Source organism: Danio rerio, chromosome 14, assembly GCF_049306965.1.
Source record: "Danio rerio strain Tuebingen ecotype United States chromosome 14, GRCz12tu, whole genome shotgun sequence".
In the NCBI taxonomy this organism is placed as follows: Eukaryota; Metazoa; Chordata; class Actinopteri; order Cypriniformes; family Danionidae; genus Danio; species Danio rerio.
The window spans coordinates 56,174,878-56,197,500 of NC_133189.1; the positions used below are offsets into that span (position 1 = coordinate 56,174,878).

General features: G+C 35.5%; 1 protein-coding gene and 1 long non-coding RNA gene across 3 annotated transcripts in view; one reads left to right on the forward strand and one right to left on the reverse strand.

Moving 5' to 3' along the window:
• Window positions 1-22,623, reverse strand: part of LOC137487628 (uncharacterized) — a 545,963-nt gene that overhangs the window by 453,330 nt on the left and 70,010 nt on the right. The window lies entirely within an intron of this gene.
• pdlim7 (PDZ and LIM domain 7) overlaps window positions 3,884-22,623 on the forward strand; it is a 120,982-nt gene continuing 102,242 nt past the window's right edge. For both annotated transcript variants that reach the window (NM_200840.2, NM_001328701.2), the window contains 2 exon segments: window positions 3,884-4,015; window positions 16,157-16,255. In NM_200840.2, coding sequence (NP_957134.2) covers window positions 3,995-4,015; window positions 16,157-16,255 — 120 coding nt within the window. In that variant the 5' untranslated portion in view covers window positions 3,884-3,994.

Here is a 22,623-nt window from a genome sequence, read left to right on the forward strand (position 1 = left end):
TAGTGGTAACGTCGACACAACGTCAAGCTGTAACATCATTAGACGTTGATATTTGGTTGGTTTGAGGTTGGACGTTGGACATTGACATCAGGCTGATGTTGAGTTCTGATGTAAACCCGATTTTCATTTCCAAACAAAATGCAGCGTCTCCACGACGTTAGGGTACAATTTCAATCTGACGGCATGTTGACGTCTTGTGCCTGCTGGGTGTTTAAGGCCATTTCGGTCATCATACAGTAAATATCCATCATCTTCTCATCAGTGATATGCATCTAAATCAGGGGTGCCCATACTCGGTCCTGGAGGGCTGGTGTCCTGCAGAGTTTTGTTCCAATCCCAATTAGACGCACCTGGGCCAGCTAATCAATCTCATACTAGGCTTTCTAGAAACATCCGTGCAGGTGTGTTGAAGCAAGTTGGAGCTAAGATCTGCAGGACATCGGCCCTCCAGGACTGTGGCTGTTTCTCAATATGCGTTCTTCAGCGGTCTTGCGTCCTCGTGCTCTCGTGTAACGTCATCATCAACTGCCAAAGTTCAGTTCCAATACTCAAGACCACAAGAACAGAGGATGAGTGAAACTTCCCGATGTGATTTGATATCGAGGATGCACCGAGGCAGACTTCCCTGCTGAAAAATCCACCTTAAACCAGCCTAGGCTGGTTGGCTGGTTTTAGCTGGTTGGCCAGGCTGGTTTTAGAGGGGTTTTGGCCACTTCCATGCTGGTTTCCAGCCATTTCCAGCCTGGTCTTAGCTGGTCAGGCTGGAAAATGACCAGCCACATCCAGCTAAAACCAGCTTGACCAGCCTGATTTAAGCTGGATATAGCTGGTTTTGGCTGGACTCCCAGCTTGGCTAGGCATGTCAAGCTGGTTTTAGCTGGTCATCTTCCAGCCTAACCAGCTAAGACCAGACTGGAAATGGCTGGAAACCAGCCTGGAAGTGGCCAAAACCCCTCTAAAACCAGCCTGGTCGACCAGCTAAATCCAGCCAACCAGCTTAGGCTGGTTTAAGGTGGATTTTTCAGCAGGGTTGAGCATCGAACTCGCTCTGGAAGTCCCAGAAGTCATTGCGACTGGAGGTGGGAAGCGCAGCATTTTATCTAGATTTATTATTAAAGTTCAGAGATATAAATTATTTGCCTCAGGACTTTCCCTAAATGAAACGGTGAAAGTAAACATTAGCATGGACATCTTAATAAAGGAATAAACACATTAAGGGTGTTTGTTTGCTAAAATTCATATTAAAGTCTGTTTTATTTATATTGTGCAGAGTATATTGATAATGTTTTCATGCAAAATTTATATTTTAAAAAGGGGGAAAACAATAAATCGTTGTATGAGTGCTGTAATGTTTAAATAATTTTCCATTTAAAACGCGTGAAGGTCATGTGACCATCAGGAAGAATGCAGCATCTCATTTATCAAAAGACGCGTTCTCTGCCCTCGCGGTCTACTGAGTTCGTTCTTCCGAGGACACCTGGCAAGACCGGCCTCCACAAGAATGCAAGTCCGTTCTCTGCGATCCTGGAATTGAGAAACAGCCTTGGGCATCCCTGATCTAAACATTCTCTGGGTCAGTGCATGTAAAGATTTTGGACATCTTCTTGGACACTTAATGCTTCCAAACAGTTTGCTGCAATGTAAAGTGCACATGTCTTGAAGTAGTTCATTATGATGCGATTTACCTTGTATGTGTGAATTGATTGGACAGAAATTACAGGACTGATTATTCTAATTCCCATAAACAAGAAAAAATAAAGAAGCAACTGCATGTTGAAGGAAGGTAGTGGAGTAAAAGGACAGATACGGCACTAAAAATGTATTCAAGGAAAATTAAAGGTACTTGTTAACCCACTGGTAGTATGACATCTAATCTGCTCTGAACTGGTTTCGATCTGGTTACCTTCCGCATGGAAGTCAGTTGCTCTAGCAAGGAGGCTAAAGACCATGGCCTCTAGTGTCTGTCGCTAGAGCACCTTTAGACGTCAGAGAAGTGAGGTTTACCTGGACAGCACACACTAGCTGGCCTCCGTTACATACACATTTTTAAAATTACTTACTAAATTACAATTTCTGAGAAAAACTACTCAGTTACAGTTACTTGAGTATTTGTAATTAGTTACTTTACACCACTGGTTGCACCTCATTTACAATGGAGCACGCTTATTGGTTCGAACCAAGTCTTCCTCATGAATTAACACCGAAAGCTCAAAGACGTCACGTTGTACCCGCCGGTACAGACATCCAGTCTTCACGCTGGAATTTACACAATGATCTAATCGCTGGTAGGCAGCTTCTAAATTTCTTTTCAAACTGGAAGAGCGAATATGCTCAAAACAACGCACAAACAACCAATTTTGTCTTTTTAGCTAAACATATGTGTGCTAATCAACCCAAGCTCATTTTGGAAATGTAGTCCCGCGGACGTTTCTGGAGACAGCGGAATACGTCCCGGGAGGTACGTACGCCTGCATTTATTTTTTTCAAGCGAACGCTGCGGGGCGGTGTGACGCTGTTCCCTATCGCGCTTGCCGGCTGGCCGGAGGGCTTTCCCACTGCAACCCGTTTGTCCACTCAGCTCACCGTGTACGTCGGCAGGCTCGAGATGCGGAGAGGAGTCGACCACAGCGACCGGTTTCGAGTTTGGGGAAGAGCGGTTCCAGCAATCAGGTAAAACAAAAACAGAATCCCAAAAATTAAGTGAACGAGTTTTGTAACAGGGTGAGAACGCGGTGAAATCCGAAAACGCAGTAGAAAAAAAAAAATCAGGACTTTTCTTTTTTCGTACGTCTTTTGTAAACTGTTGCTCGGGTTTAGGGAAGCGAGCGGGCGGGCGGGTCAATCGGTAAAATTGGTTGGGTTCAGGGAAGGAGGAGGGCGGGTCGGCCGATTGGCCGGTCACGCAGTCAATCATCCGGTCAGTCAGACAGCGGCCTCTGGTGGGTTCACGTGAGAACAGCGCGGGCATGAACTGTGCTCGCGAGAGGCGTCTGAGATGCGAAAAAGCGCACAACAGCGGCCTCTCGCGGATTCGCAAAAACAAAAACTGCAGCCGTACGTACCCGCCGGGACGTATTCCGTGGTCTCCAGAAACGTCCGTAGGACTACGTTTCCAGAATGAGCCCGGGTTGGTGCTAATAGTGTTTTTAGCAGCGTAAGCTCCATTTATGACTGTCAGCATCTTAAAAAATGTGTTTTTGGTATTCTTCTTCTTTGGTATTTCTAGTCTCTTTAACTTGAGCAGTGAATAAACAGAAGTGAAGACTGAACTTCATAATTCTGCAGGCTTTGCCAACAACAGCTACAGTGTGCTAAGAGCTGAAATATCCAACATTCTGAAAGCTATAAGAAATAATCTGATGGGTGTTTTGAGCTGAAACGTTACAGACACATTCTGAAGACACTAAACACTCATAATAAATCTTGTAAATGTAAAATAGGCGCCCTTTACATTTAATGATTACTCTTTTGCTAAAACACTTCTGCAGGTACTTTTAGCATAATAAAACACACCCTTTACTGTAGTAAGAAACGAGGGTTGTCCACTGAGTAAACACCTATGAAATACTGCACACTAATGAGGGAAAACCTGCATATTTACTGAGTTTCTGATGAAGATCAGCTTGTTTCTTCATGCACAGTGAGTTAAAGTTAAATATAATACTTTATTTTAGAGGTTTAGTGAAAGCGGTTTACTTTTTGACACAACGGTGTTTACAGAATTATTAAATAACAGGAGGGTTTAATGCATTATTATTAGCTTTTCGGGGGTTAAATACATAATTATGTGTCTGGCAAGGTGGCGCGCCCACCGAGCGCGTGCGTCAGGCACCCACGTGACGCGTGACGTACAGCTAGAGTCCTACTAAAAGAAAATCCAACAGGGAAAACCTGCGGCTTCTTGCGACCTGACGCCCAAATCCACAAACTTTTTGAAGTTTGGCTTAATCTCTGTTTCTCACAGTCCGTCACAGACAGAAGACACAAGGCTGAGATGTCTGCCGACCAGAAGGAGGTAAATCCGCTGCTTAACAAACTTATTTATGGGAAAACCGGTAGAAAGTGGGCTTTAAAGGAGCCCGTCGCGTTTAACTTGCACAGAATTCAAATATACCGCAAATAACGTTAATGCTAACTGTCAAAAGCTGCTATGCTAGCGAAAATTCCTCACCGTTTTCAAGCTGAGTGTATTTAAAGCTATTATAGATTATAATATTGTCTGATAATAGTTTATTAATGCATTGGTTACTTTTTTAAAACATGTATTCACTAATAACTGCATGGAATTTAGTAATACATGGAAATAAATTAGGACTAACGTTATGCTAAGTTATTAAAAGCTGCCAAACTAGCAAAAAATCCTTATCGTATATAATTTGTATATTTAATGGTATTATATATTTAAATATTGTTTTATAATAGTTTATTTTGGTTTATTTTTAATATATACATTTAATAATAATTGCTTGGAATTTAGTATTACATTGAAATATATGAGAAGTTCCGTTAATGCCAAGTTATTATAAACTGTCATACCAGCGAAAATTCCTTAAATTGTGAGTATTTATAGATTGTAATATTGTCTGATCATAGTTTAATAATGCATTGGATACGTTTTTAAAACATTTAGTAATACATGGAAATTAACGAGAACTAACGTTAATGGTTAGACTTAAAAGCTGCCATGATAACTTTAGACAAAATTCCTTATATTAAATTTGTGTATTTAAACACATTATGGAGTGTAAGATTGTCTGATAATTGTTTAACTCATTAATTACTTTTTTAAAGCATGTATTTTAGTAATATATGGAAATAAACAAAAACTAACATTAACGGTTACACTTAAAACGAAAATGTATATAGAAAATATATTATAAACGTAATATTTTTTGATAATAGCTCAATAAGGCATTGTTTACTTTTTAAAAACCTGTATTTAGTAATGCTTTACTTGGTTAATACACTGAAATGTGGTTTGGAATCTAATCTGGGCTAAATATATGCTCTCTGTTCTGCTGAAATAGTTTTAAATACTATTTGTAGCCTAAGTCACTATTGTTATTAACAGTGTTAAAAGCACTTACAGATTGCGATTAAGGTTCATATAAATTACACAGAGTTTACGTATAGTTTGTAGGTCAATATTTAGCAGCATGTTCTTCACAAAGCAGATTTATTTCTGCACTCGCATGAACCCCACTGTCAGAAATGAGCTCATGTTGCTTGAACACTCCAGTGCTTTCATGCCAAATGATGTGCTTTTTCAGCTTCATCAGATATATTATTGTGTTTCTAACTCACCCGGTGGGGTCGAAACATCAAACTAACAAAGGGAAAGTTATTAAATTCACAAAGTGCGATTGTAAATAATTGATCTATACTAATCATATATGTTTTATACTAATTGATTGGTCCTAAACATTTAAAAAAGCATGCTCAGTTATTGTTTGACCTCAGGCTTTAATAACATGTTGTATATTACATACACCTGCAGTGATTTTGTCATACTGACCATATGTTATTTGCACAGTGCAATAAAAAGGGCTTTTCAGAATGCGTAATGTCTTCTCAACTACACTTTTACCACAGGGCAAAGCTGTCACAAATGAAACACATGCGAGAGGAATGTTCATTTGGCCGCCCACCCTTACAACCTGTCTTTTTTTCTGGCATTTTATGGCTTTAAATGTTGCATGTAGAGCCAGGGAATGTGAGGTAGTAGATGTTTTCTCTCTCTCTCTCCCCCTCTCCGTGACTCGTGGGTGTTGGGCTGAAATAGTTTGGTGTAGTTTTACATTCCTTATATAGCCTGTGGAGTAAGAGAGACGTGGAGCGAAGCCGTGTGGCAGGGAAGGAGGGGTGGGAGATCAGCTTTGCCAGCAGGGAGAACGTCAGGCTGTGCCAGATTTCCACTTGGGTTTTCTGGAGGTTTGGGTGACAAGTGATCTAAGGTATGTCCTGTAATTGGGATTTCACATTTGTTCATTTATGCTGCCAAAAATGCTTTTCCTACTTGGATTTTGTGTCTTGTTTCTAATCCAAATATTAACAAATTCTTAAATCAAGAAGTTTTTTCTAGACTAGCAAAAAATGGGGTCTTTTTAAAAAGAAATAATATGCCAAAATGAAGTAACCTTTTCTGTAAAAAAAGCAAAATATTCTGCCAATGGGGTAAGCTAAATAAACTTATCTCAAAAGGAAAAACACGATTATTTTGCTTTCACAATTAGCAGATTAATTTGATTGTTTTAAGGATAATGCGTATCATTTTGACTCATTATTTCTGAAAACAAGACTATTTTTGCTTATCTAGAAAATCCCTCTTTATTTAAGAATCGTGTAGGGTTGTTGCGATACCATTAATTCACATTACGATACTATATCAGCTGAAGTATCGTGATACCAACCCTGTAAAACCCAACAGTCAACTTTATCAAATGAAATGAGTGTAGTTCACTGAATTTCCTGGACATTAATTCTACTTATTTGAAAAGAGTTTTGAACTCCATGTTGAGGGTAATAAGTTAAATGCCTCATTACTTCAACTTAAAGGTTCAAAGTACTCATCGATTAGTTTTTTTAGCTCAAATAGTTTGTTGAAATCTGTTTCCTCAAAGGGTTTGAGTTGCCTTAACTTATTAGGTTTTACAGTACTCAGTTGTCTCGAGTTCTCTTCATTTATTGGGTTTTTACTGTGCTCAAATTGCTTCATTTACCCAAATGGGTTAAGTTCACAGTATTCATTAGGATTAGTTTTTAAACTTAAAAGGTTTGTTGCAATCGGTTTCCTCAAATGGTTTGCATGACCTCGACTTTTTGGTGTTTACAGTGAAGTAGTATTGTGATACTGTCAACTCAAATCTATGAAATAAAGAAAATTGTCCAAAATACTATATTGTAAATGAGGGCTGTCCTGTCGCATGCAGTTGTGTGCATGCACTAAGCCTCATAAACGAGCAGAGCACACACTAAAGTCATCTTAATCTGAGTGCTTTAATGGTCATATACATGCCTATTTGTCAATGCAGTTTTTACTGATTATTCATATTAACCCCTTATTTATGTAATAAACAAATGAGTTAAGAATCAAAAGACAAGTGAAAAAAAAAACATAAATCACAACTGTACTGCTCTTAAAGAGACAGCGTGCAATATTCCTGCTGCCGACTGTTTTTATCATTAATCAAACAGCAAAAGGAGAAAATCACTCACTGCTCTTGACTGAAGGACTGCCGGAGCTATAATTAAAGTGTTTTTCTTACAGTGAAGATGCTTAAAGCACAGTTTTTTATTTTTATTCTATTGCGTTTATTTCCCTTTCCTTATTTACAGGTAGGAACAGGGCTCGAAATTGCAACCATTTTGGTCGCATATGCACCCAAAATTTCATCTATGCGACCTCAAAATATATTATGTATATTATGAGAATGTATCTCTAAGCTCTTTGTCTGCACTTGAAACGTGAAACGCAGCGCTCAGGAATGGTTTAAAACAGTTGTCATGTCAAACACTTGCTGCAGTAAACAAACCCAAGTCCGTAATGCTTGCCCCGGCTTCACGCTCTTCTTATTGGCCCACCACTGCTCTAGCACTGAACGCGAATGATTGGTTAATATCAGCTGTCAATCACTCAGTGCATTCTGGCTTCGGATGACAGATAGCTACTACCGCGAAAACCTGTAAAGCGCTGAAGATGAGAATGAAGATAACACTGACAGATTTTGTATTAGAAACCATGGCATCTAAAGTTACAAATAATGACATCTTACTAGTGATCATGTGCTGAATGTTAGTCCACCATCTACACTTTTCCAAGAGTAGAAGATTTCCACTGGCTTCAAGTCCGCCATGAAAAGTCTGTGGGATGGAATTTTCAGGTAACTGTTCGCCACATCTAGCACGAGAGCTTCTGTTTAATCCTTCATATAATCGCCAGATGCTGTCCGCCGTGCAAGCGTAAGATGTCAAATTACACCACGTACACTATCGCAAACGGGCTTGCACTGAGTAAACTTACATCGCTACTCCTAAAAAGACAGATATTGCTATTAACACGTATGCATATAATAAGGTACAGTATATGTCAAAAGCATCAGTGCAATATCAGACAGCACTTGTGAGAACAGCACAGTTATACCGTTAACAGATTCATTCAAGCAGTGCGTGCAGGGCCGGTGAGCGCTCCGTGCTTTGGTCACTCAGTTATGTTATAAAATGTATTTTCTTGTGATAACGGGATTTCGTTGAGACATATTTTCCTCATGCTTGCATATATATAATATTTATTTATTTATTTTTATTTTTGCTTGTTAGTTTGATTAGTGTTGATTTCAAATACAATAAATAAGTTTGTATAAAACTTGTAGTAACGGTGCTCATAATTGGTGGGTGCGACTAAATTTTGGCTGATGCGCCTAACTTTTTAAAGTTAGGAGCACCGGTGCTACCACGCAAAAAAGTTCATTTCGAGCCCTGGGTAGGAAAATAACTATATAACTTCAACTTGTATATAAGTTGAAGTCAGTATTATTAGCTGCCCTTTATATTTTTCCCCCAATTTCTGTTTAATGGAAAGATTTTTTTTCAACCCATTTTTAGACATAATAGTTATAACTTATTTCTAATAACTGATTTTTTTTATTTCTTTTTTCTTTGCCATGATGACAGCACATTATATTTGACTAGATATTCTTCAAGATTCTAGCATTCAGCTTAAAGTGACATTCAAATGCTTAATTAGGGTAATTAGGCAAATCATTGTATAGCAGTAGTTTCTTCTGCAGACAATCAAAAAATGTATTGCTTAAGGGGGCTAATAATATTGACCTTAAAATAGATTTCGAAATATTTAAACCTGCTTTTGTCCTAGCCAAAATAAAACAAATATTATTGGAAGTACTGTGAAAATTCCTGAATCATTTGGGAAATATTTATAAAAAAAATCACAGGAGGGCGAATAATTTTGACTTCAACTGTATATAGTTTTGAATGATCGGGATAACAATCATGACCAAAATAATCGTGATTTATGATTTTCCCATAATCATGCAGCCCTATTGTACATGTTATAATAGACCTATTTAATTGAAATTATAATTCCCTTATTTTTTAAAAAAGTGTTTGCACATTACTTTACCTAAAATGGATTGGTTCTTTTTGTTTATTTTGTAGAAAACTGACCAACAAAAAATACATTAAAATAAAGATGCAATTATACTGAATGAAATTCGTTACAAAAAAGTAAATTAGGCTAAATGAAGGGGTCAAAAAGTTTTAATGTTTTCTGTTGCTCTTTTGCTTCATCTATTGTTTTATTTATTTATTTTTAGTCTTATGCAAGAATCCAAAGTAATTCAAAATTTCACTTTGTGAGTTTTTTTTTTTTTAGTAGATTGTTGCAATTGTTGTATCTACTAAATCATATTGACAGGAACAGAAATGAACTAATTCAGATGTGCGTTTGAACTGAAGCATCAGAAAACGTGCAATAGGCTACCATAAAAGGCGTGAATTCTACACATTTTTGCAACCTTAAAGTGCTCCACAGTAGGGCTGGACGATAAAAGTGGTATTTATTGATATTTATTGACCGAACACCATTGTCAATATCGATTAAAAATAAGTTTTATCGATACTGACAAAATATCAATATTTTTTTTTGTTTTTGACTATTAAAACTATTTTCCTTCTATAGTAATGTTGGTAAATTTAAAAAAGTGGTTAAATAAAAAAAATCCTAATATTCCTATATGGATTATAAAGAAAACATCCATCATACAATAAACAAATAATGAATTAAAGAAAGATATTATAACAAATAAATTTATTGACAACTCTGCTTAAAAATATTCAATAATTATCGATATCCATTGATATGAAATGTGATTGTGATCATTTTTTTTTTTGCAATATTGCCCAGCCTTACTCCACAGACTATTTAAATAGAATGGTCTGTTGTTGCACAAGCGTGTAAGCTTTTTAGTGACTTTTCCACATGTTATGCATTGTGGACAGAGCGTTGATGACGATACTACCATTTACAAACTACAGTGGCACTGCCAGTAGTTTGGAGCCATAGTATCATGATACTACTTTAGTACCCGTAAACCGCACAACCCCAATTTGGAGAAAGAAAAGCATTTTATTTTATTTATTTTTTGCTTTGTAGCAGATGCTTTTATCCAAAATGAGGATAAACAAAGCACTTCAAATCAACATTATGCTTTAAATTTATGTAATGTGTATGTGTATTTATATAGCGCATTTATTGTGTATGGCCATACGCCCAAAGCGCTTTACAATCATGAGGGGGGTCTCTCCACACCACCACCAGTGTGCAGCATCCACTTGGATAATGTGACGGCAGCCACAGGACAACGGCGCCAGTGTGCTCACAACACACCAGCTATTGGTGGAGTGTAGAGACAGTGATGGAGCCAATTCGATGGATGGGGATGATTGGATTAGGCCATGATCACAAGGGCAGATAGAGGTACTTTGGCCAAGACACCGGGGTTACACCCCTGCTCTTTTACCAGAAGTGACATGGGATTTTAATGACCACAGAGAGTCAGAACCTCGGTTTAACGTCTCATCCGAAAGACGGCGCCCACTGACAGTGTAGTGTCCCCTTCACTTTACTGGGGCATTAGTACTCACACAGATCACAGGTTGAGCGCCCCCTGCTGGCCTCACTAACACCACTTCCAACAGCAACCTAGTTTTCCCATGTGGTCTCCCATCCAGGTACTGACCAGGCTCAGCCCTGCTTAGCTTTACTGAGTAACCACTCTTGGGCTGCAGGGTGATATGGCTGTAGTTGTGTTTAAGTTTAAGTTACTAATTCTACAAGTCTATTGTACTATATTTATTTGGGATTTGCTGTAGAGTTCAGAGAGTATACATCTATGGAAAGTAGGAATTGTGATGTTTTTTTGTGGACTTTTGCTTGGTTTTAAAAGCGTAGTTCACCCAAAAATTAACATTTACTCTATTTACTCTGCCTCAAGTATTTACAGAAGTCTCTTTATTCTGCTGAACACAGAAGATATTTTGATGAAATCTGTAAACCTGTAGCCACTCGCTTCTTTAGTGTGAAAAACATTGAAGTTAATAGTGTTCAACAGAAGAAAGTCATAAAGAGTAAAGTCATAAAGAACTGATGTTTCACACTAGTAACGGAAGTTTTATGTCATATCAGCTGTTCTTGTAACGTGATCAATGTGGTGATGCAATGTTGTGCTGAAAGTGCCAAGGACATTTTAAATTAATCTCATTTATCAGTTTATTAATGGAAAAGTGTTTAGTCAAGTGAATGAGCTGTTGTAAATATAGCTGATGTGTGCACTCCTGACATGTAGATTTTATTCACATTGTGGGCAATTTGGGTTAACTTTAATTTTAAAATTATTACACAATTCCAGGTAGAACTAAAGATTTGCAATTCTGTAAAAGTATTAACTTGAAAAATATGTATTATTATTATTATTATTATTATTATTATTATCAGCCAATATCTTTGTCAGATGACTGAGATTTGCAATGTGAAGTAATAGCAGGCTGCAAAGTAGTCCTTTTAAAATATTTGTATTATTATTGTTATTATTATTTGCCAGTATGTTTCAGTCAGTTAAATTAAATAAGAAAACCCCTCAAAATATTCATATTTTCTTGCTGAAATGTATTATGTAGATTTAATTTATTGCAATGCAATTATGCCTTTTGCATTAACTCGTGTTAAAGTATATTATAAAGTAAAATCAAATATTTGCAAAATAAATTAATATAAAACAGCCAAATTAATTATTATTATTATTATTATTATTATTATTATTATTATTATTAGCCTATCTTTAAAATATTTCTTTACACTTATTAGTATATTAACTTGAAGACTTTATTCATTGTAATTAAATGTGGCTTTTTGCAGTATAATAAATTTTTAAGGATTATAAAATTCCAAGTAGAATCAATGTTGTGCAAAGTGAATAAATATCACTGTCAGTTTTATAAGCATTTTATAATAATAATAATAATAATAATAATATTAATAATAATAATTATTATTGTTATTATTTGTATAAACTTTTATATAATTTATTTGGTAAATATATAAAAAAATAAACTGAACATTTTAATTTGATTATCCTTTTAATGCATTGGTAATTAATAAATTATTAGTTTCAGTGAAGGGAATGAGCTGTTTGTTCATTCCTGTAAACTATTAATATTTCCATGATGAAATATTGATTTTATGTATCGTAATTTAATTTAGCCTTTTGGATTAACTAATTTAAAATCATTTTAAAGTTCCAGAAATAATCAGATTTTTGCAATGTGAATTAATGGCACAGTTAAAGTGATTAAAAAAATATTATTTTTATATTATATTATTTTTACATGTTTTTTTTTATTTTATAGTTAAGTTAAAATAATTTCTGAGCAAAAAATCAGGCTGAAACAGATTTTATTAATTGTAATTAATTTGGTTTCACTTATTTAAACTTATTGTTATAAATGTACCAGGTATAGTCAATGTTGTGCCGTGTGAATTGATATCACTGTAAAGTTAATAAATGTGTGTGTGTGTGTGTCTGTGTGTGCGTGAGCATTTTCTCTGGAAAAGGGGGAATTGCTTTGGGGTTTCACTCTGCTTGTCCTTGGCATTCAGTTTTCTGTAATGTTAGTAGCTGACTGTTCTTGTACCAACCTGTAACATAATCAGCACAGTGATGCAATGTTGTGCTGAAGGTGCCAAGGTGGATTATTTTAGTGTTTGACGAATACCGTAACATGCACTAGCTATTGAATTAATGCTGTCATCAAGCTTAAGCGCGTCATTGCGCTTTATACTACATACAGCCACTATAAAGTGCTGTAAATCCATCTGTAGTTTATTAAATGTGCTGCCTTCTCATAATTTATTGCATTTTCACTGGTGGATTTGATGGAGTGTAGATAATGTGTGCTTTTATTGTGCATCACCGACCATTCATTTGCAAATCTGCATGAAATGGAGGTGCTTTTTTTCTGTCTCCTACCTGGTAATTAATTGAAATAAGCCAGTTCTTGAATGTCAGTCTGAATGTCGCTCTATAACCACGAACATTCATCATACAGAAATGGATTTTCAACTGATTTCAGTGCTGCCAATTGTGTTAACTTGATATTTAAACATGTACTGAATTTAATATGCCTTAGCTGATTATTATTATTAGCAGTATATTCTATATTATTAACATGTATATTATTTTGTATACATGTGTATATTGTGGCATGTGTATAGAGGTGCCATTTTTTGTGTGCATTACTTTAAATGTACAGAAGTGGTTTTATATGCATTGGAAGTATATTATACTAACTTTTTGTAGAAAAAAATGAGAACAAAAAGTCTCTCTAAAATGTGTGAACTATATAATTGTCATTAACAGATACATTTACTTACAAATAGTTCACTCTTATTTTGATATATTAAAGTATATAAAGGAATAAGAGATCATGCAAAATATTGCGTTTTGATATGTGATGTACATTAATTGATGAAATGTATGGCAATTTTTTTTTACAATTAATGCATACTTATTAATTTCAGTGAATTAATATTATTTAAATATGCCTGACTTTTTTATGTGAAAACTATTATTACATTGATTGTCATTTTAGTGTGGTGTCTGTTAATCGTTGTAAAAATATGATTAAGCAATTTTTTTGCAAAAAAAAAAAATTAATAAAAAATAGTATAATATGATTTTAAAAAGTAGTAATATTAAGTGTGACATTCTAATAAACAAAAATAATAATAATTATTATAAAATTGTTTAAGTCATATATATATATATATATTTTTTTTTTTTTTCCAAGGTGGCCAGATTTCTGAAAAGCAAACTGGCAGTGTTTTCTACTTTAGTGGTCAAAATAACAATTCTGACTTGTATATGAGTAAAAATGGGAACAATGCATTTTGCATATTTTTATAAGCATTAAAACAGCAGCAGTTGGTGACAAGACCACAACAATTGCTAAACATGTTTATGCTTTGATATACAGTTGAAGACAAAATTGTTATTATTTGAATTAATTTTCAAATCTTCCCAAGTGATGTTTAACAGTGCAAGGACATTTTTCTGAGTATTTCCTAACATTGTATTCTGGATTGGGATGTCCTGAACAGGTTTTTTTGCTCTTGAGTTTGAGTCATTTCACTGAGTATCTGCCGATACTGAAACCTGATCCGATACTTCAATAATACATAAAAAAAGAATAAAGAAAAGCCAAGAAACAGATCCAGGAGGAATTCCTTATTTCTTATTTACTGCAATTCTCCTTATTTTAACTTTCAACAACTCTGTTAACAAACAGAGCACTTCTGTGGGAAAGCTTGAACAATTAAGTAATAAATAACATCAATTCTTCACTTTTAGACTTCAGTGCAACAGAAAATATAAAAATATTCTAATATAAAAACAAACAGCATTTCAAGTTAAAATACCCATGCAGGAGGCAATCCCAAGTTTACATATCACACAGTTTGCTTTGGCAATGTTGTCAGCATCAACTTTATAATGCCTCCAGACCGCTTTAAGCTGCTTCTGTGTTCTACTTTGCTGGCATTTAACCAATAGCATCTCTGCAACAAAGTGATGTCATGCGGCACACGTTGCTGTTTCTGTGTGAAGTCAGGAAAGAGGTCGAGCTCTGTGTCACCGCATAACTGAACATGTGTTAAGAAATAATGCGTGTGTATTTATATAGTCCTAATTGGGAAGTAATGTCCGATTCTGATTAAGTCTGAAATAGCTATGAGCCGGTATAAGATTCAGACGGTTTGATAACCTTGCATAAAAATATCACAGATTCATGGTATTGTGATTAATGCTCTAATATATGCTCTTTTTAAATGTCTGGGTAAAAAAACAAAAACATTTTCCCCCTTTGAACAAATTATAATTTGTTTTGAGGAACATTTAGAATATTTTGGAACAGTAAACATTATTGAATTGTTGAATTATTAACTTTTTTTTTGATTATCGTTTGATTTTTGTTACAATTTATTTTTTGATATTTTTTCTTGTGGATATACTGTTGTCCTAAAAAACAAAAACAAAAAAATTTAAATAAAAAATTGTAGGCATACCTTAGAAACGGTATTGCAGAAAGTTTAGATGGTTTTAAAACCTTTCTTTTTCCAAATCGCGGTATACCTTGAAAACAGTTATCGTCCCATACCTAGTCTGAAGCGGTGTGACCGGACTGATTTCAGATCACGTGATCGGATCAAGACATCCCTAAATCTGGATTGAGTCTAATTTGTTGGATAGAAAAAAATTGATGGAATGAAGATAGATATAAATAGCTGAATACTAGTGTCTTGCGGAACAACAAGTAATATTATTTTAACATTTATTTAAAGACTAAATAAATTAGTTATTAGTGGGCCATATGGAATTTTACACAGAATGTTTTAGCAATACATTTTGTAGAGTAATATATATATATATATATATATATATATATATATATATATATATATATATATATATATATATCAGATTTTTAAAAAATTATTATTCTTTTTTTGTAGGTGTATTTTGAGAGACTTTTGTTCACCAAACAAGTGGTTTTATTGGATTTGCGTTGTAAACCTTAATTAAGTTAAAGTTGTTACTGTTTATCTCATGTTTCAAGTTTAATTACTACAGTCTCAAAATCATTTCTCTTAAATCCACAGACTTTATTTACAAAATTCTATGCAAAAATTGCTGAAAATAGTTCCATATTCTGTCTGGCTCTGCTTGTTAGAAATTTTTTATTAAAACTCCTATTTTTAACAATTGTGTTAAAAAATAAAAAATAAAAATCTTCTCTTTGTTAAAGTCACTTGGGAAATATTTGAAGAAGACTTTTATTTTGGAGATTGCGGTCTAATAATGTTGTCTTCAACCGTAATTAATATAACAGTTGAGTGAGTCTTCAGTCCAGAAGGCTTTTGGGTTTAATTGGCGAGGAGTCAGACATCAACAGCATACCAGACACGCTTGTTTTCACGTATGTGGCTCTGGAATGTTTGCTTTCAGCCTTGTTAAGAGCCCAGAATCCCCAACAATATTATTACAGCGTGATGAAATGTATAATCTGTGTTTGTTTTTTCTTCCAGGCCATGAATATATATTGTGTAACACTCAACGGACCTGCACCCTGGGGTTTTCGGCTTCAGGGAGGCAAGGACTTCAACACTCCTCTGACCGTGTCCAGGGTAAGTGTCCTCCATTTTGGATCTAGCGATGGGTGATGGAAGAGTTTGTTTCACAGCTCGGGCTGCTTATAAATGATGTCACATTTGTTCTCTTGACAGTTTCAGTTTGGCTGTGTTTACGCTGAGTCTTAATGCACAGCTCTGGGTCTGATTTAATTAATCTGCATAGAAACCTTCCTAAAAGTGAGCATACACCAGAAAGTGTTCATTTATTTGTGATCACGGCTCATGAAGATTGAAAGTGGTTCAATTAAGGCAACATTTACTTCTGCGCAAGTTCTTCCGTCAAATGAGCTTTTTATAGATAGCTTTATATTTTGCACCTGTAACGAGGAGACTGACACGGAGCGATCCATTATGCAGTATTTATTGATCAAGCTCTCACTCAAACACACAATATGCACCCAAGTGCAAACACACATCAACAATAGTCTGAAAGGTTTCAAGACTGGCGGTAAACAGACACAGAGGGATTTACCAGGCATGGGTCAAAGGCAGGCTGCGTGTATCAGAGTCCGTGTAACAGGCTTGGGTCGTGGGCAGGCAGCGAGTATCAGAGTCCGTATATCAGGCTTAGGTCGTTGGCAGGCAGAAGGCGAAGCAGAGTCAGAAACAGGCTGGAGTTGTACACGAGAGATCAGGCAGGGAATAACGCTCAGTAATGCTGGCCGGGGCTAAACAAGACTTAGCACTGACTGAGTGTTTGTGTGCGGCTTATAAAGGGTACGTGGGTCGTTAACTAGATTCAGGACAGGTGTGTGCACAATCAGTGTAAGTGGATGATGTAATGCTAGAAGTCCGGAGATGGCGGCCTCTGCTGGCCAGGGAGGGGAGTGACTGGGACCGAGTCGGTGACAGCACCCTGGTTATGTGCTTACGCCACGTTTATAAAGTATACCCCTGTACCCGTATTTACACAACATCTGATCTCCCCATTGAGTGTTCTCCTAAATAGCAGTACGTTTTAACTCAGAGTTTTCTCTTTAAACTGTTAATAAAGCTGCTGAGTTCAACTTTTACTAAGGATTATAGAGTAGTCTGAAGCCAGGGGTGTCCAAACTTGATCCTGGAGGGCCGGTGTCCTGCATAGTATAGCTCCAACTTGCTTCAACACACACGCGTTTCTAATATTGACCTTATTCTAAAATGCGGAAGTGTGCCTGTTTTCGCGATTGTCTTAGAACTTCCGATTCAGTCGCCTATGGGAGAAATGACTAGGAATAATAAACGGCAGAAAACGGTCAAACTACTTGCTCTACAAACAAATGTTTGCAAGATTATACAGACCAAGTCAGGGCTCAACAATAAGGACTGCCCGCTGGCCCGGGGCCAGTGTGCAAGACGCTCGGGACAGTATACAGAATGGTTACTGGCCCGATCGGGGCTAGTGCTGCCTTGTTACTAAAATTTAATTTAGTTGCGACTGTCAATTGCATGATTTCATGCCCAGACGTGTTTCAGAACTTGTTTGCCCAGTAAGCGTGGTTCGTGCGGCTAATATGATTATTATGTTGATGGATCAAGCAAGAACAAGAAGTGAAATGCATTTTAAAGCTAGATTTACAAATAAATGAAAAATCAAAATATTGACAGTATTATAGACTGATGTAATGAGCCGGTTTATAAAATTAGGAATTTTGGTTGGTTGTAAACAAAAAAAAAAAAAACATAAAATTGTCAACTAAATAATTCAACTAAACCACACATTAAACCATTCACTTTATTTAATCTAATCAGTATTGTATTTAAATTAAATCATTTTTAAATTGTCAGTTGTATTTAAAGAAAAGTTATGCTAAATAACTAAATGGCTAACTTTTTTGGTGGGGCCAGATAAAATTTTGGCAGGGCAAGTAAAAATCTGAACCAATTGCCCAATCGGGCCAGTAGAAAAAAATCCCTAGCGTTGAACCCTGCAAGTAGAATAATATAACAAGAAAATATCAAATTGCAACATCAAGCAGCATAATGAGCAGTTTTTAATGTCTAAAAATGAATGGAAGTGAATGAGACTGGAAGTCTCGAGCCAAAAAGACTCCAATGGCAGCGCCCGCTCGTCAGCTGAGAATAAGGTCAATACCTAAAGAGCTTGATTAGCTGGTTCAGGTGTGTTCAATTAAGGTTGGAAGTAAAATATACAGGACACCGGCCCTCCAGGACAAAGTTTGGACACCCCTGTCTTAAGCTGAGAGTGAGGGCGGGGTTGAGCTCGTTGTTTTTAAAACTAAAATGTCAAATAATTGTCGTTAACTTAAAATAAAAAAGAAAATGAGAGTTAAAAAAAAAAAAACTAGAACTAACTGAAACTGTTTTGTGTACACAAAGAGCTTAGAATGACCAAGATGCGACACTCAATAGAACGTTCCATTGCAACAGCAGCGCCCAGCAACAGCCCCGGATTCCGCCAATTTGGAGTGAAAGTGATCGGTAAGCAATGGCGATGGCAAGCAGCTGCTTTTTTATTTATATATTTAAAACGCATTAAAGCTGAGATACAACCTGAAAGACGACTATACAACACTTACTATCACAATCATCAGCACTTTTAATAGTTTATTTAACAGGCTTATAATATCCTGCTGTTCTATTGGAGTTTTCATTCCAAAATGGCCGCCGCGCCCTCTACTGGCTGTTTCCCAAATTACACTAGAGTGTCGCCTCTTGTTCATTCTAAGCTCTTTGGTGTACATACAAAACTAACTGAAACAAACTAAAATTATAGCAAAAACCTCCTTCATTTTCATCTTTGTAAATGTATTTGATACATAATCTCACTGTACGCCTTTTAGAAGTAAATATAATTCGCAATTCAGGTGTTTGACCCGTACGGCGCCTCAGAGTCTGTAGTCCTGCTGCCATTGGCCAGATCGAGCCAGTTCTCCTCCAGTCATCCTCGCTGTTGCTCCCGCAACAAAAACAACTAGTGGACATGACAGCAGCATGGTGACGGCATTACATACACACTTAAAACTATTACTTTAACACATTTGTGCTGTGTTTCTGTATCGCGGTCGCGAACGAATGTAACCGGATCTTCTAAGTGAACCGGTTGAGCTAGTTCACCAAATTGAACTGAATTATTTGAAAGTATTCGCGTCTCCAGTAAGCACTTATCCACAAACTACTTCATCTGAATGTGCGCGTCTGGTGTGTTATTATTTTCAACTTTCACCCGTGTCGCAGTGCTGAACAGCACATCCGGTGTGTGATGCCTTTAATACCACCCTCTGACTATAAATAATCCTATTTATACTCTCATTCAGTTATTAGAACAGTAACGTTACACCGAGATCAAATTTGAGAAGCGGAGAACAGATAATACTGCTCGTATTGTCCGTATATAACGACTAAAAACTCAACTATTTAGTCTCCACTTCACTTCCTAATCTGCAATTGCCTCTCTGAATATACCACTAACTCTACTCAAAAAAAAAAAAAAAAAAAAAATATTTTTATATATATATATATATATATATATATATATATATATATATATATATATATATATATATATATATATATATTACTAAAACTTTCGTTCTTAGACTTTACAGACCTGAAACTTGCCTATAGCACTTATTCATTGTTGCTCTTATAGTTGTGTAAATTGCTTCCTTGTCCTCATTTGTAAGTCGCTTTGGATAAAGGCGTCTGCTAAGTGACTAAATGCAAATGTAAATGCTCGTGCATGATTCAGTGAACCAAACACAAACAGTACATGTCAGCTCGCTGTGACTGAACCAAACTTGAACAACTGCAGCGCGGGTGAACCGAGGGCTTAATGAGAGGATCTGGTGAAAAACGTAAGCTTATTTCATAACAGAAAATCGTAATGGAATTTAAAGAAGTGAATCATGATTTAGTTGGGTTGCAAAACTTTACTGCAAGACATTTTTCAGATCATGGTGATGTTTTAACTGACTGAAATAACTGTTACTGACTACACGAGTCCTAACATACGCGTTAAAGATCTGAACTTCCCATCACTACTGTGCATCTAACCTCAGAGCAGCCTTGCACACATATTGTACTTAAGGCTGCTATCTTGTGGGCTGTTGTTTTTGAGTTTGAGGATGGGTAGACAGTAGTGGTAGATGAAAGTATTCATGAATACATGTTTCAAAAAAATGTGTGACTGAGTTTTTATTATACAATATTTATTTTGTTGAATCTTGCAGCTAACAAATATCTTTATTTAGAAAAGCTAATACTGAAACTAATAAAAACTAAACTAAAACGAAGTCATTTCAAAATATAGAAACTAATAAATACTAGTAAATCTGCCTCTGAAAACTCATTAAAACTAACAGAGTTTAAAAACAAAAAGTCAAAACGAAATAAAAACTAATGAAATCCAAAACTGTTATTAAACTTGGTTCAGAACAGAATCAAAAAAAGATATTTGTGTGTGTTTACATGTGTGCAAATTCCGATCTATTGTCAGACATGGTGTAAATGCAGGTTTTGACTAATAAGCGAGACATTTGGCAGACTTCAATTGGGTAACATGAAGCCATCACTCACTCAAGGTGTTTTCATCCCCATAATGAGCATTTTTCAGTCCTGCGCACGCAGAAAGACATCAAACACAACCCCAAAAGGAAATGCATTACAGTTAACGAGAACAGTGTGCTCCGTGAGCTCCATTTCAACACATGCATTCCTTCAGAAACATGTCACCGCTTGATATCAACCCCATTAGAAATGTTCTGTTTCAGTGTCCTCACAAGGATATGTTGTGCTTTGTTTAGCTTCCAGCATGCGTTGTTCACCACTGAATCCTGCTTTACAGACACTTCTGATGGAGCATATTGAACAGATCCGCTCCAGACGCTCAATTTCCACTCCATATATGAGCAGTGTTGTTTGTAGTATACACAACGTCAGCTCTGATGGCGGCGGCTGCTTAAAGGTCATTGCATGTATACCAATACCATAGGGGATAATAATGTGGTCTCGGTTTGGATAAGGGTGATGCATGTATTTTTTGTTGTTACAATGCATTTTACTCTATATGCCTTAAGGAAGCTTAGTATAGGAGAAACAACAAGCATTGTTTGGTCAAAAAGCACATGCTTTGTGTGTTTGTCACTAAATTACTCGCCAACTGTGATTAAAATTAAAATTAATCATGGTTTTATTAAAGTAAAAGTAAAACCATAGGAGTTTGTGGTTAACATGTTAAAATATAATAGCCATATGTCTTCATTTATTTTGTATTTGTATTAAAACGGTGTATATTTTTGTAAGGGTTTGTTCCATTGATACCAACATGCTTTTCCCAAAATCAGAACAGACTTTAGGGCTGCACAATATATGGTTTTAGCATTGATATCGCAATGCATCTGCAATAGTCACATCGCAAAGATATGCAATGTCCAGTCTGAATTATAGTTGAGCAGGAGCTACAGAATTGTATTTAATCACTGTGTTTATATGCTTTATACAAAAAAGTCTTGCTTTTTTATCTTGTTTATAGTCCAAATATTTATTTAGCGAAAAGGAAATTATTTCATTTACCCCACTGGCAGATAATTTCCTTAAAACAAGCCAAAAACTCTTATTTTTCTCTTATTTATTCAGATGGTGAAAACGAAACATATAATATAAATATTAATATTTTTACTCAATCAAAGAATTTTTAGACTAGAAACAAGCAAAGTAATAAAATCTTTTTTTTTGCATTGTGATTATTCAGTTTCTCTACACATACTGTTAGACTCCCCAGAAAATCGTCAAATAGGGCTTTTCAAACCATCTTCTGAAACTGTATTCATATCGCGATATTTATCGCAGAAAATAAAATATCGCAATATCAGATTTTTCCAATATCGTGCAGCCCTGAAAGACATTTATTTATTCATTCATTTTATTTAATTTAACTTTAAAACATTGTAGTAAAAGTGTAGTTATAGTAAATTTGTTGTGTTTTATTGATTTTGATATGTTGATTAATCCTTGGTATTTTGTGCTTATCATGGTTACAATACAATAGCTGTTTTTATTACTATTTTATTTTTTGTAACATTGTACTATATTCTTGTAATAGTATAGTGTAAATGTAGTAAATTTGTAATGTTATTTTAATTTTTTATTTCAACAATTTATTTGAAATTTGTTACTATAGCATACTTACCATAGTTAAAATACAATAATCATCAGTTTTTATTATAAATAATATAATTTATTTTATTATTCTTTTATTCATAGTAACACTATTCTAATTTGTTTTTGTAATAGCTTGTTCCTTTATTATCAGCTTTTTCCCCAAATCATAACAAAGATTATGTTGTTGTTGTTGTTGTTGTTATTATTGTGCGCCATTGTCATCTAACACTGACCAAAACATATCACATTTGCAACTCTGT